The following is a 14,632-nucleotide window of genomic DNA, read 5'->3' as shown; positions in this document are numbered from 1 at the left end:
TTCTTGTTCCTTTACCTTAACTTGCTGACTGAAATATGAGTGTGATGGCTGGAGCTAAAACAGCCATCTTGATCCATAAGGTGACCTTGAGTCTGATGAAACAATAGACAAGTGGCCTGAGTGTTCGAGGGATTGCTGGTACAGAGCCACCTGAAGACTGGACTGCCTACATCTTGACTTTAATGCCAGGAATTAGCAATTACACTTTAATGTGAAAAAGTAAATCGTCATCTTGTGTTTTACTGTTACTTCCATCAAACTTAATTCTCACAAATAGATCTTCTGTAGAGTTTATGCCAATTTATGTTTCCACCAACAATATATGAGAGTGCTGCTTCTCTACAGTGTCAACAACAGATATTGTGTCAAAATTTGGATTTTGGGACTTCCCTGGTGGCTCAATGGTAAAGAATCCAGCTGCCAGTGCAGAAGACATGTGTTCAATCCCAGACCTGGGAAGATCCCACATGCCATGAAGCAACAAATTTTGTGCACCACAACTATTGAGCCTGTGCTCAGAGCCTGGGAACAGCAACTACTGAGCCCATGTGCCCTAGAGCCTGTGTTCTGCAACAAGAGACTAAGTTGTAAGTAAGTTAAGTTGCTTAGTCATGTCCCAACTCTGTGACCCCATGGACTGCAGCGCGCCAGGCTTCCCTCTCCATCACCAATTCCCAGAGCTTGCTCAAACTCATGTCTGTCAAGTTGGTGATGCCATCCAACCATCTCATCCTCTGTCATCCCCCTCTCCTCTTGCCCTCAATCTTTCCCAGCATCAGGGTCTTTTCAAATGAATCAGTTCTTCGAATCAGGTGGAGCTTCAGCTTTAGCATCAGTCCTTCCAATGAATATTCAGGACTGATTTCCTTTAAGATTGACTGGTTTGATCTCCTTGCAGTCCAAGGGACTCTAAAGAGTCTTTTCCACAGTTCAAAAGCATCAATTCTTCAGTGCTCAGCTTTCTTTATGGTCCAACTCACACATCCATACATGACTACTGGAAAAAGCATAGCTTTGACTAGACAGATCTTTGTTGGCAAAGTCATGTATCTACTTTTTAATATGCTGTCTAGGTTGGTCATAGCTTTTCTTCCAAGGAGTAAGAATCTTTTAATTTCATGGCCGCAGTCACCATCTGCAGTAATTTTGAAGCCCCCCAAAATAAAGTCTGCCACTGTTTCCACTGTTTCCCATCTATTTGCCACGAAGTGATGGGACTGGATACCATGATCTTAGTTTTCTGAATGTTGAGTTTTAAACCAGGAAGAGAAGCCACTGCAAGGAGAAGCCCACACACTGCAACTAGAGAGTAACCTCTGCTCACCACAACTAAAGAAAAGCCCACACAGCAACAAAGACCCAGCACAGCCAAAAATTTAAAAAAAAAATTTTTTTTAAAGAAGTTTGGATTTTTATAAGCTTAAAAGTGAGGGGAAAAAACCTTACTTTTAATTTATAATTCTCTTTTTGTGAATTAGGCTGAATATCTTTTATGTAACAATGATATTTTTTCTCTTCCTCTAAACTGGCTGAAAATAAATATTTTTCTATCAAGTACTTGATTTCTCCCCCACCTCGCTTCTAGGAATTCTTTGTATATTAAGAAAATTAATCATTTACCTGTGATATGAGTTGCAACTTTTCTTTCAGTATTTGTCTTAACTTTTGATTTCTTTCTCTTTCTCTCTCTCTCTTTTTTTTTTTTTTGGTCATAAAGAAGATTTATAAAGGTTTTGGGAAAAGCCTGTCATCAAATTTTAAAAGCTTTCCCCTGGTATTTAAGTTTTAAGTCTAGAAGAAATCCAAAGTTGTAAAATGATACACTCATTTTGTTTGCTGGGACTTTTATGGATTTGTTTTTTAAATTTACATCTTTGAATGTAATACATGAAATATGAGCCCAACTTTATGTTTTATTAAGTGGCTGGCTCCAAAGATAAATTTTTTTTTAATTTATAAACTCTCATGTTTATTTGGTTCTATTTTTAGATTTTGTATTTTGGCCCACTGGTTTGTCTATTCGTATGCCAAAACTATGTTTGAATCACTGAGGTTTTATATTTCCATATCCAGTAAGGTTGGTCCTCCTCATTGCTTTCCTTAAAAAAAAATTTGTTGGCTATCCTTACTTGTTTAATTTTTCATATAAAAATTTTAATCAGTTTGTGTAGGTCTATAAAAAAAACCCTGGTGACATATTTATTGGGATCTCATTCAATTTACCAATTAATTTAGGGACAACAGGTATATTTAGGAAGTTAAAATTCTAATCAAATTTTTTATTCAGTTCTAGGAAATTTATAGGCTTTGGTTGCTATTGCAAAAGATGCCTCCTTTTCTATCCTGTTATCTAACTGGTTATTGTTAGTGTATGTGAAGTCTATTGATATCTGAGTGTTAATTTTATACTGTCTCACGGAGAAGGCAATGGCAACCCACTCCAGTGTTCTCGCCTGGAGAATCCCAGGGACAGGGGAGCCTGGTGGGCTGCCGTCTATGGGGTAGCACAGAGTCGGACACGACTGAAGCGACTTAGTAGCAGCAGCAGCAGCACCCTTCTAAAATTCTCTTATTGTTTTTAGTAGCCTTTCAGTTGATATTTTTTAGGCATACAATTATATCTAGAAATGTAGATAATTTTATGTCTTCATTTTCAATTCTTGTGTCTTGGACAGATTTTGTAGTGAAACAGTGGTTGTACTCCTGGCTCCTGAGTATTTTCCCTCCTTCCTTTTATCCAAGCCTGGATCAGCAGCCTTTCTCACCTTTCTGTGTTAGTCAATATTCTCTGAATAAATTCCTTTTAATTTAAAGTCAGAACTTGTTCCTTTATCCAAGAAACTTGACTAAAAGTTTTCATTTTGCACAAACACTGTCCAATGACACATCATCAACAGGAAAATCTGTTGCCATTTATTGAAGCCTTGCTGTGTGCCAGGCAGTGTATCAAGTGATTTGCATATAATGTATTGATCAATTCTTAGAGAATGCACTTTTCCAGTCCCTGATCACTGTAGCAAATATGAACTCGTGCTTTTCACATTTCTTCACAGAGTCTCTGGTTTTGTGTTAGTAAGTAAGTAAGTAAGTTCAGTCACTCAGTCATGTCCGACTCTTTGTGACCCCATGAATCACAGCACGCCAGGCCTCCCTGTCCATCACCACCTCCTGGAGTTCACTCAGACTCAGGTCCATTGAGTCAGTGATTCCACCCAGCCATCTCATCCTCTGTCGTCTCCTGCCCCCAATCCCTCCCAGCGTCAGAGTCTTTTCCAATGAGTCAACTCTTCGCACGAGGTGGCCAAAGTATTGGAGTTTCAGCTTTAGCATCAGTCCTTGCAATGAGAACCCAGGACTGATTTCCTTCAGAATGGACTGGCTGGATCTCCTTGCAGTCCAAGGGACTCTCAAGAGTCTTCTCCAACACCACAGTTCAAAAGCATCAATTCTTCGGTGCTCAAGCTTTCTTCACAGTCCAACTCTCACAGCCATACATGACCACTGGAAAAACCATAGCCTTGACTAGACGGACCTTTGTTGGTAAAGTAATGTCTCTGCTTTTCAATATGCTATCTAGGTTGGTCATAACTTTTCTTCCAAGGAGTAAACGTCTTTTAATTTCATGGTTGCAATCACCATCTGCAGTGATTTTGGAGCCCAAAAAAATAAAGTCTGACACTGTTTCCCCATCTATTTCCCATGAAGTGATGGGACCAGATGCCATGATCTTCGTTTTCTGAATGTTGAGCTTTAAGTCAACTTTTTCACTCTCCTCTTTCACTTTCATCAAGAGGCTTTTTAATTCCTCTTCACTTTCTGCCATAAGGGTGGTGTCATCTGCATATCTGAGGTTATTGATATTTCTCCCCGCAATCTTGACTCCAGCTTGTGTTTCATCCAGCCCAGCGTTTCTCATGATGTACTCTGCATAGAAGTTAAATAAGCAGGGTGACAATACACAGCCTTGATGTACTCCTTTTCCTATTTGGAACCAGTCTGTTGTTCCAGGTCCAGTTCCAACTGTTGCTTCTTGACCTGCATATAGGTTTCTCAAGAGGCAGGTCAGGTGATCTGGTATTCCCATCTCTTTCATAATTTTCCACAGTTTATTGTGATCCACACAGTCAAAGGCTTTGGCAAAGTCAATAAAGCAGAAATAGATGTTTTTCTGGAACTTTCTTGCTTTTTTGACAATCCAGCGAATGTTGGGAATTTGATCTCTGGTTCCTCTGCCTTTTCTAAAACCAGCTTGAACATCTGGAAGCTCACGGTTCACATATTGCTGAAGCCTGGCTTGGGGAATTTTGAGCATTACTTTACTAGCGTGTGAGATGAGTGCACTTGTGCGGTAGTTTGAGCATTCTTTGGCATTGCCTTTCTTTGGAATTGGAATGAAAACTGACCTTTTCCAGTCCTGTGGCCACTGCTGAGTTTTCCAAATTTGCTGGCGTGACTTTATTTGGAAATAAGAGTCTTCACAGAGGTAATCAAGTTAAAATGAGGTCATTAGGGTACTCCCTAAATGACGTGTGTCCTTACAAATAGGAAATTTTGACACAGACACACAGGAAAGGAAGACATTGCGAAGACAGAGAGAATGCCATCTACAAGCGAAGAAACATGTAAAGTTTAAGCTTGGAGAGAGGCGTGGACCAGATTCTTCCACTGAGCTCCCAGACATCACTGCTCTTAATCCCTATCCAGCAAACTGAGGCTCACTCCTTATTCGCTTTACTAAGTCTTACAACCTGGTAAACTGTAGAAACAAATTTAAATCAAGTTCTAAAATCCATATCTGGGGCTCCACGCCTCCCGCAAATCTTTGGCAAGGCTATCTTTCAAAGACGCATTGTTTCTAGGCATTCAACTTTCTCTCTTAAATTCTCTGGGCCCTCTTGATTTCAGTAGCAGGAACCTACGTAGTGCTGAGAAACTAAATATTAGAGAAAATCCTCAACTAAGACTTTCGGACTCCAGGTGCTAGGTGTATTTTGCCCTCTTGTCAGCTAATTCTTAATTGCTCCATCCAGGTTAAAGTTCCAGGAATTCTAGGGTTCTTGCAGTCCCAAACTTTTCCTCTTTTTCAATTCAGTTCAACTTATACTCTTATTTGAATGTGGCTCCAGGTCTGAAGAACAGTGTTCTAGCAGGGAGAGTAGACGCCAGCCCTCAACTAGCTGTGACCAGGGCGACACCCATCAATAAATGCAGGCCAAGGAAGCTCAGGGAGGACCAAGCTTTGTCCTTGGATCCTGCGCTCTAAGATCTCGGATTCCCAGAGCGCGGGGAGGTTTCGGCGCGGGCCCCCTCCTCCTGGGGGCGGGGCCTGCAGCTCCCGCTCCCGCCTTCCCGGCTGCGCGCGGCGGCGGGCCGTGATCACGTGAGCGCGGCGCGGCGGAGGAGGGGCCCTGATTTCCGGGCGGCGGAAGGAGACGCGGCCGCGTGAGGACGAGGCGATTTGAAAACACGCTTTGGGAGCGAGAGGCTGAGGCCGGTGGCGTACGCCGTTGCCCACTGGGCTCTTCCTCGCACGTTCTTCCCCTCTGCCTCCACGCCCGGGTCCCGGCCGGGCCCGCAGGTGAGCGGCCGCCGACGGTCGGGCCGGGCCCTCCCGGGGCGCGGGACGGCGCGCGGGGCCGTTGCCCCTCGGTCCGCGGCCAGGAGGGTAGGGCGGGCTGGGGTCAGTCTGCATCCCCCGGGGGCAGGGTCGTGGCGCTGCGGCAGAGCAGGGCCTGGGTGCGGAGAGGGGCAGCGCGGGGGCGGGGCGGCCCGCGGGCATTTGAAGCGTTTCAAGTGACTGGGCGGGTTCGCGCGATTTCGGGTCTAGGAGACTTTTAGGCCGATATGTGTTAATTGGGCCCCGCTTCCTGGACTGTGGTCCGGACCGCCGTCCTTGGTGGGAGAAGGAACGATAGTTTCTTGAAAACCACGGGGTCTTCGCTTATGGGATACGGGACCAAAGTCTGGGGTTGAGGATGCGCAGTCGTCTCTTAATCGGCTCTCGCAGTCCAGGTGTGGAGTAACCAACCGAGCAGGTTCGGACCATCGGACGTCTCGAGTGGTCCTGGTCTGGGATATTTGTTCTTTGAAAAGTCAGGTGTTTCCGATTGGCCCCTAGGTAGAGTTTGGAGGAACTCGTGAGCGTAAAGGGTTAGAGAGGAAATTACCAAAGGCCGAGTACAGTGTGACTTCTTGACTTTTTTTTTTTTTTGGCTGGTGAAAAGAAGTTGGAAATTAGGTGAGGGTAGTGAGGTGAGTCTTGGTGAACTCCGGGAGTTGGTGATGGACAGGGAGGCCTGGCGTGCTGCAATTCACGGGGTCGCAAAGAGTCGGACGCGACTGAGCGACTGAACCGTACTGAGTGAGGTGGCAGACAAACTAGCTGAGATTCGGTTCGGTCGAAATCCTGATAGACTAGACTCTCTCTTTTGTTGAAATTAGAAAGCCTGTAGTTGGAGCATATGAAATTCATCTTGAAAACTTTTGAGGCTCACCTGCTTCAAGTGATGTGAGAGCTCAGTCCCTGAGGTTGGTGTTCCTACCATCTGTTCGATACCAGCTACTGTGAAAGTGGCTTGTGTTAGTTTCTCAGTCGTATCCGACTCTTTGTGACCCCATGGGCTCTAGCGTACGCTCTCCAAGGGATTTTCCAGGCAAGAATAGTGGAGTGGGTTGCCATTTCCTTCGCCAGGGATCTTGCTGACCCAGGGATCGAACCGGGTCTCCTGCACTGCAGGCAGATTTACTCTCTGAGCCACCAGGGAAGCCTTTTGGTTTGCTGTATTCTGAAAATCTTGATTTTAAGCGAAAATAACAGTTGCTGTAGAACGGTGAGTTCCTAGTATAAAAATGTTCCCTGTGTACCATAATAATCATCTTAATAGCTTGAAAAGTCAAGGAGGGGCGGTCAGTCCTGTGCGCTTTCCTAACAGAGGGAGAACAGATACTAAGTGGTGGGTAATGGTTGTACAAGCTTGAATGTGTGTTGGACCCTGATCAGCTAGTTAGTGGCTAAAGATAGCACAGAATTAGGGGGTGGAGAGTGAATTGTTTCGATTTTTCTGAATATCTTGTTCTACTTGTTTTCATCTCTGGTACTAGATAGTAATTGTAGGGAAAGCGCACAAACTGTGCTTGCTTAATTCAGAGAGGCCAAGTGAGTATTAGGGCCTTCTTTGTAGTTTTTATTTACTCATATTTTAGACCAGAATAACTTGGAGGTGTGGGTGGGCTGAAAATTTGGTATTGGGATAAATAAAATAAGGCAAGCCGTTTTGCCACCTTTCCCCCAATTCTCACCAGGATTGCAGTATATATAACATAAAGTTGGTTTTAAAGAGTTCAGTCTTACTTAGGAAACCCTCTTCAAGTCATTAGTAAAGGCTGACACATCTTTAAAATGGTTTTAACATCACCTTCCTTGCATGATCTTGTGAGAACTGAAGGCTTTTGTATATCTGCTATTATGCTTGGTATGTACTGGTCATGAGACTAAGAAAATATACATGTTTGTGCTTATAGCGTATCTGTTTACCGTGCCAGGCACAGTTCTGAGTATTTTACACATGAGCTCATTTGCTCCTCATTCATCTTACCTAGTAACAACTGTATGAGGTAAGCATTATTATTAGCCCCATTTTGTAGATAAAAACTGAGACACGGTGATTTAACTATGGCTATAAAGTGCAAGAGTCTGGATAAGAGCTAGTTGCTCTCTTGTATCTGCTCTTAACCTATGTAGCCAAACCCTAGGTGATAGGACTCTAATGTGTTAAAACCTTGTAACCATTTGAATTTGAATGTAATGTCATAGGTGATTGGCTTCTGGATTCCTGAAACTTCAAGTTTCTGGTCTTGCACCAGCCATTTTATTGATCTTAATGCAAACCTTCATTTTGCTCAAATTTCTTGAACTCCCACATGTAGCATTGTGACTTAAAAAAATAGCTAGGCATAGGATCATTATGATAGATCAGGAGAAGTTTTATTTATTCCAGAGACACCTACTCTGGTGGGTATACAGTGCAAGGTAGGGTTCATTATTTTTGTGTGGAAAAGGCTTCAAGAAGGGCTGAGCTAGTTCCAGGTATAGAAGGCTATTTTTTAAAATAGAGGTTAGTTGATGGGAAGATAAAGCTGTAGAGGAAGTTAGGAAGGATGGCTGATCTGTCAAACCCAAGTGTTTTTACTGTAAGCAAGTAAAAGGAGCAGCTGAAAGCTTGTGAGCCTTGATCAGATCTGTGTTTAGAAAGAGCCCTCTGGTGATTACCAAATGGACCATGAGGTGGACACTGGTGACAAGGCAGGAATACTAGTGGGGAAACTTGAACAGTCTTGGGTTGAAATAAAGGATTTAAGCAGGGGCTGGGAATGGGTATAATGCACAGATCAAAGATTTTGTGTGTAAGTGGGATAATCTGTGTGTAAATTGAAAGAATGTGATGGAGAACGAGAAGTGCAGTTCGACAGGGTTATACCTGAGTTATGTATTATAATAGCGGCCTAGCTGGTGTTTGTTCCTTAGCCCTCTGTTATACTGTATTTCCTTTTATATATTTTTTTTTTCCCCTCCTTTTTTTGTTTCCGGTTTATATCTAGTCTGAACTTTTCCTGGTGTTCAGAATGCTAGTACTTTGATTTTTGCCTATTACCAAGCGTATCCCCTGTTCTTCATCTTTACTGTTTTCCTTGCTCATGAAGTGCCCAGTGACTGTCCTTGCTGCATATCTGAATCGTCCCCATTTTCAGGCACCCAGCTTAGGTTCATGAAACTTTTCCTAGCTATTACAGGCTGCGTTCAATAATAACATTGGTTTAGACTTTGTTTTGCTAGAGTTTCTTGGGGGTTTCTGGGGGCCAGGAGCTTCCCAGTAGGTGCAAGGTATACTTTTAGAAACTCTGTGCTACCTCCCTCTTGTCCTATGAAAACAAAACATTTTCAGAAGTTTTTTTCCTTTTTTATTGAAGTATAAATATATTAATTGAAGTATACACAAGTTTTCTACTTAGCACATCGCTCGACCCAAGATTCCTATTTAGAACATTGCTTGACAAAAGATTCCGTAGCCAGAAATATCTTAAGTAAACTGAGTTTTTTTTTCTTTATAAAGATATTTTCCATTTAATATTTTGATGCATTGGCATGGTTATTGTTGATCTTGACAGTGTTAGAGTAATTAAAGGTTAGAAAATACCTTCTCTATTTTATAATTTATCTTTGGTCTGTATTCATTGTTTTTAAATTAATTCTTTTATCATAGTACTCAAGAATGACCAAAAAAAGAAAACGCCAAGATGATTTTCAGAAAGTAAAACTAAAAGTTGGTAAGAAGAAGCCCAGGTCAGAAAATGCTACTCTTACAAACTTTAAAACGAAGACTATACATCTGCCTGAGCAGCTCAAAGAGGATGTAACACTTCCAACAAACAATAGAAAACTTAACATAAAGGTAAATCATAAACATTTTTTTGATAAGATAGGATATGCCTTGAAGTCATCTAGAATGGTGTACTTTTATGGAAAGTTGTTTTAACTCTTAGGGTTTATTAATGGCTGAAGATTGGAGTTTATCTGTTTTTCAGAGGTGATGCTGCCACTACAACTTTCCCACTTCCTCCAGAAAGACTTGCTCAGCTAAAGTCAAAGTGATTTCTTCCTTGTATATTCATTTGATAATTTAATATGTCATCTGGAAGTAATTTTTATATCTTTTTGATGTGACAGGTCTTCAGCTGTTTTTATAGCTCATTAAGATAGGACCCTGTCTTACCCATTTTTGAACCTTTACAATGCATAGCTATTCCAGATTCATAGTAAATGTGAAATTAATTGAAATTTAAGCAGTAGTTTGGCTTAAAAATGTAACAGCTTTATTGAAATGTAATTTGCGCATAATAAAATTTATTATTTAAAGTGGACAATTCAGTGGGTTTTAATATATTTACATTGTTAGGCTGCTATCACAGTAATCTAGTTTTAAAACAATTTTGTCACTTTAGAAAGAACCCTTCCACCTATTAGAAGTTGCTCCCCATTTCTTCCCCCTACTAGACAGCCACTAAGCTATCAGTAAAGATTTGCTTATTCTGGACTCTTCATATAAATGGAATCATGAAATGTGGTCTGTTGTTACTGGTCTTTCACTTAGCATGTTTTTGAGGTTCATCCATCTTACAGCACATATCAGAACAATACTTCATACCTTTGTATTGTCAAATAGTATTCCAGTGCAGAGCTTTGTCGTATTTTTTCACTCAACAGTTGATGGGCATTTGCTTACTCCCACTTTTTGACTCTTATGAATAATGCTATTAGAGACATTTGTGAACAAATCTTTATGAAGATACACGTTTTCTAGTTTTGCTTTCTAATCTCTGCAGGTTAAATAATATCAAAAAGATATTTGAAGTTGTGGTTTCTTTACAGATGATATAAATTATTCTACAAATAAAATTGCCATATGTTACACTCTGACTAAAATACACAGACACCCTGAAGGACCCCTTAAAATAGGCAGAAAATAGTGTAAATACGTATATGGTACATAGTAGGTCTTTAAGTGGTGATGATGATTGCTGTCAGTTTAAACGACTGTGTGCCTAATCCTGTGTAATTTCAAAACGAGAAAATACTGACTGAAAGTTAAATAATTCTTTTATGAAGCCAAAGCTGTGTTAAAGCTAAAACTGTTTCTGATCTTAAAACTACATTTTTCTCAAAGTAACACTAGAAAAATACCTACTGAAGCAGCCCTGGACACCCACTGAAGTGTCAGTTTATTAGCATAGTTTGAGTTAGCACTGTTTATTTGACACTGATGTGTATGTATATGTATATACCTAAAACCTGTATTTTTATTTACAGGATTTGCTGTCACAGATGCATCACTACAATGCTGGGGTTAAACAAAGTGCTCTTCTTGGACTTAAAGACCTTTTGTCTCAATACCCATATATAATTGATGCACACCTTTCAAACATATTAAGTGAAGTGACTGCTGTGTTTACAGATAAAGATGCTAATGTACGATTAGCAGCAGTTCAACTTCTTCAATTCCTGGCCCCCAAAATACGAGCTGAACAAATTTCTCCATTTTTTCCTTTGGTAAGTGCCCATCTCTCTAGTGCCATGACTCACATTACTGAAGGAATTCAGGAGGACTCTTTAAAAGTTTTGGACATTCTGCTGGAACAGTACCCAGCTCTGATTACTGACCGTAGCAGTATATTGCTTAAGAATTTTGTAGAACTCATTTCTCATCAGCAGCCGTCCAAAGGACTGGTAAATAGAGACAGATCCCAGTCCTGGATACTTTCTGTAAATCCTAATCGGAGACTCACTTCTCAGCAGTGGAGGCTGAAAGTCTTAGTGAGACTCAGTAAATTCCTTCAGGCCTTGACAGATGGATCCAGTAGGTTGAGAGAAAGTGAAGGACTTCAGGAACAAAAAGAAAATCCCCATGCCACTAGCAACTCCATTTTTATCAACTGGAAGGAACATGCCAACGACCAGCAACACATCCAGGTTTATGAAAATGGGGGTTCACAGCCAAATGTCAGTTCACAGTTCAGGCTACGGTAAGGATTTCAGTTATGTCCACACTCAGTTTTCCTGTATTGAATTATAACTGCTGACCATTGATGGCTAATGCTGGGAGACACGCAGTTGTCTTCCATAGTTTCATATAGTTACTCATAATTTAATTTTATTTACTGATGGGAGGAGTCATTTCAAAGTATATTAATTTACTCATTTCTAGCAAAGCCTAATGGAAAGTAAAAATTGATAGTCTTTTGGCTTTGTCATCTTAGAATTCTGTTTTTCTTGGTAGTGTTGATCAATGTAATTATCAATTCATGGTGCTTCGTTTTGCTGGTACTTAATATATTTAAGATTTAAATTAAGCAATGAGGAATATTTTTTAATCAAATTAAAATTTTTTCATTCTTACCTTTCCTTACTAGGTATCTGGTTGGAGGACTAGGCACTGTGGATGAAGGCCTGTCGTCTACTGAAAACTTGAAAGGATTTATTGAGATCATAATTCCATTGCTAATTGAGTGCTGGATTGAAGCTGTGCCTCCACAACTAGCGGCTTCTGTTGGAAATGGTATAGAACGAGAACCTCTGCAGGTTATGCAGCAAGTTCTTAATATTATTTCCCTTTTGTGGAAACTCTCTAAACAACATGATGAAACTCATAAATTGGTGAGAACTACTGGGTTATTTTCTGAGTAATGCCTTTTATCATAACTGGACAGATTAGAAATCAGTATATTAGTACTAACTGGTTATGCATTTTCTGAAAAATTCCCAAGATTTAACTATAAACTTCTAACATTTGCTTAAAACTGCAAATTAAAATAATTCTGTGAGTTTATTATCTGTATGTTTTAATTTTTAAGTGAAATGTATAACAAGATGCTTGATTTCTTTTTTAACTATATAATAATGTTACATTGTGTTATTTATGGCAGATTGATTACATAGGAGCATTCTAGTGTCTGGAGACCTCTTACATGATTTAAACAGTTGGTTATTAAGCAGTGTCTTCCAGTTTGGGCCACGTTAACAGAGTTTATGCCAGGAAATGGATGAAACTGAAGATCTCATATCTAACCCTGAGTTGTTTTTAAACTATTACGTTTCAGAGAAGAAACTATATGTAAATTTGCTTGGTGTATGCTTTTTTGTTTTTTTTCTTGATAAAGGATGTAAATTGGAAAACATTTCTTAAAGATACCTTTACTGTAGGTAAGCTGCAGTTGCAGGTATGGTGCAAGTGAAGTTAACCTAAGTAATTCCAAGTCATAGAACAGTTTCCAGCTAGCAAACATGTTTCTAGATAAATGAATTTACCTCCTGTTGGGGGAGATTTTGCGTATTGGTAGGCTTTTTAAAAGTGTTATGTTGTGGGGAATATAATACATAGTCCATGGCACAAGTAAGGAAGAACATGCTTAAGTGATGCTGGATTAATGTGGTTAATCTTAAAAAAGGCAGCTGCTGGAACAATACTTTAAAGCTTGGAGCATCATTTTATAGGAGAATTTCTGCAATGACTTGACTAGGAAGTTGTGAATCTTTGAAGTTGCCTACATATGTACAGAATGGACAAGGCAGTTTTTTAGTTTTGTTTAGTTCTTTTTATTTCAGGCATTTGGGTGTTTGATTATTCATGGGCATCTTAATGCTTATTATTGCTTTAGTAATATTTATGATTAGATAGAATGGTAGGACTAAATGCAGATTGATTAATTGTGTAGTTTTGGATCATCTACTATCATTCAGATAACAGTACTTTTGCTACTGCTAAGTCACTTTAGTCGTGTCCGACTCTGCGACCCCATAGACAGCAGCTCACCAGGCTCCCCCGTCCCTGGGACTTTCCAGGCAAGAACACTGAGATAACACTAACAGAATCTGAACACTGCCTTAGTTTTATGAATATTTAAAATAGTATGTTTTAGAAATATTCTGTGCTATTACAACTAAAATTATTTATTAGCAGTTCATTAACATAGGATACTAAATTCAGAAGACTGTTTTGCACAGACTGTTGAAGGTTATATAGAGTAGTAAATTGGGATACTGTATAAAATTGAAATAAGCGGAGGGTGGTTAATTCAAATAGAAATAGTATTTAAAAGCATCCATTGGTAGAATTCTCTAATTTACCATGGCAGATTTGAACTGTAATAACTGAATAAGGTAAATCTCTTCCTTTGCAGACAGAGTGTAAATACGTGTGTTACACCAGATGACATTAAAATGCCTGTTAGTTTATTTTTCATTACCATTCCCGCCATCAGTTCCTCTTTCTCATTTGCCTTAGTTATAGCTTAGTACTTAAGGTATTGAATGGTCAAAGTTCAAACTTTCGGAGGAATGAAATGGCATTCCTTGGTCTTCTAATTATGCACCACAGGCTGAATTTTTTTCAGAAAATTCAGAAAATGTGTAGGCTTTCTGTTGGTAAATTGGCATCTGTATTAGGGTGCAACCTTAGGGTAACTGACTGCTTACTTTTTAAGTTTTGCTAAATGCATATAGTGTGTTTGTATTTTGCTGCATAATTGAGAAGTTTCATTTTTGTCCAAGTATTTTTTTTAAAAAAACCTTTTTAGGAATTTGAAATCTTTCATCTTGGAAAGAAATTTCAAGTTAACACTAAATCTTAATTGCAGTGGTTGAGTACTCAGATCCTGACTGAGGTGGTTTATTTCTAATACACTCTTTGTATCCTTAATTTAAAGTATACTGTGTTTAATATTTTTAAAACACACAGTGTTTTAAAATACAATGTAACATTAACTTTTTAGTTAACTTCAGTTTTGGGAGGCCTGTATTAATAGCTTTAGGTCAGTATTATAATTTTATACACTATGGAGATTTTGTTGTGTCTTAGCTTTGTATTTTAATGCTTACTACTTTCAGTCTAAATTTTCTTTATTGTTGCATTTTTACCATGAAGATCAGAATTTGTGAGAAAGAATTGGATGCAAAGGTTAATTGAGCATCTATATATTTGCCTCTTTAATTAAAATTCAGTTCCTCAGTAAACAGGAGTCACATTTCAAATGCTCAGTAGCTTCAGGTGGCAGGTGTGTTGGACAGCACAGATATAAAATA

General features: G+C 39.6%; 1 protein-coding gene across 3 annotated transcripts in view; it reads left to right on the top strand.

Moving 5' to 3' along the window:
• Positions 1–5,396: 5,396 nt before the first annotated feature.
• The window catches only part of TEX10 (testis expressed 10), a 46,509-nt gene continuing 37,273 nt past the window's right edge, over positions 5,397–14,632 (top strand). For all 3 annotated transcript variants that reach the window (XR_002181292.2, XM_019966279.2, XM_019966278.2), the window contains exons 1-4: positions 5,397–5,578; positions 9,261–9,449; positions 10,865–11,577; positions 11,965–12,208. Coding sequence is in view for 2 of the 3 variants with exons in the window: in XM_019966279.2 (XP_019821838.2) it covers positions 9,270–9,449; positions 10,865–11,577; positions 11,965–12,208 (1,137 nt within the window). In the remaining variant the exon portion in view is untranslated. The remainder of the gene's footprint in view (positions 5,579–9,260; positions 9,450–10,864; positions 11,578–11,964; positions 12,209–14,632) is intronic.

This window comes from Bos indicus, chromosome 8 (assembly GCF_029378745.1).
Source record: "Bos indicus isolate NIAB-ARS_2022 breed Sahiwal x Tharparkar chromosome 8, NIAB-ARS_B.indTharparkar_mat_pri_1.0, whole genome shotgun sequence".
NCBI lineage: Eukaryota > Metazoa > Chordata > Mammalia > Artiodactyla > Bovidae > Bos > Bos indicus.
The sequence above is the reverse complement of the archived record's forward strand: the minus strand, read 5'-3'. Positions and strand labels throughout refer to the sequence as shown.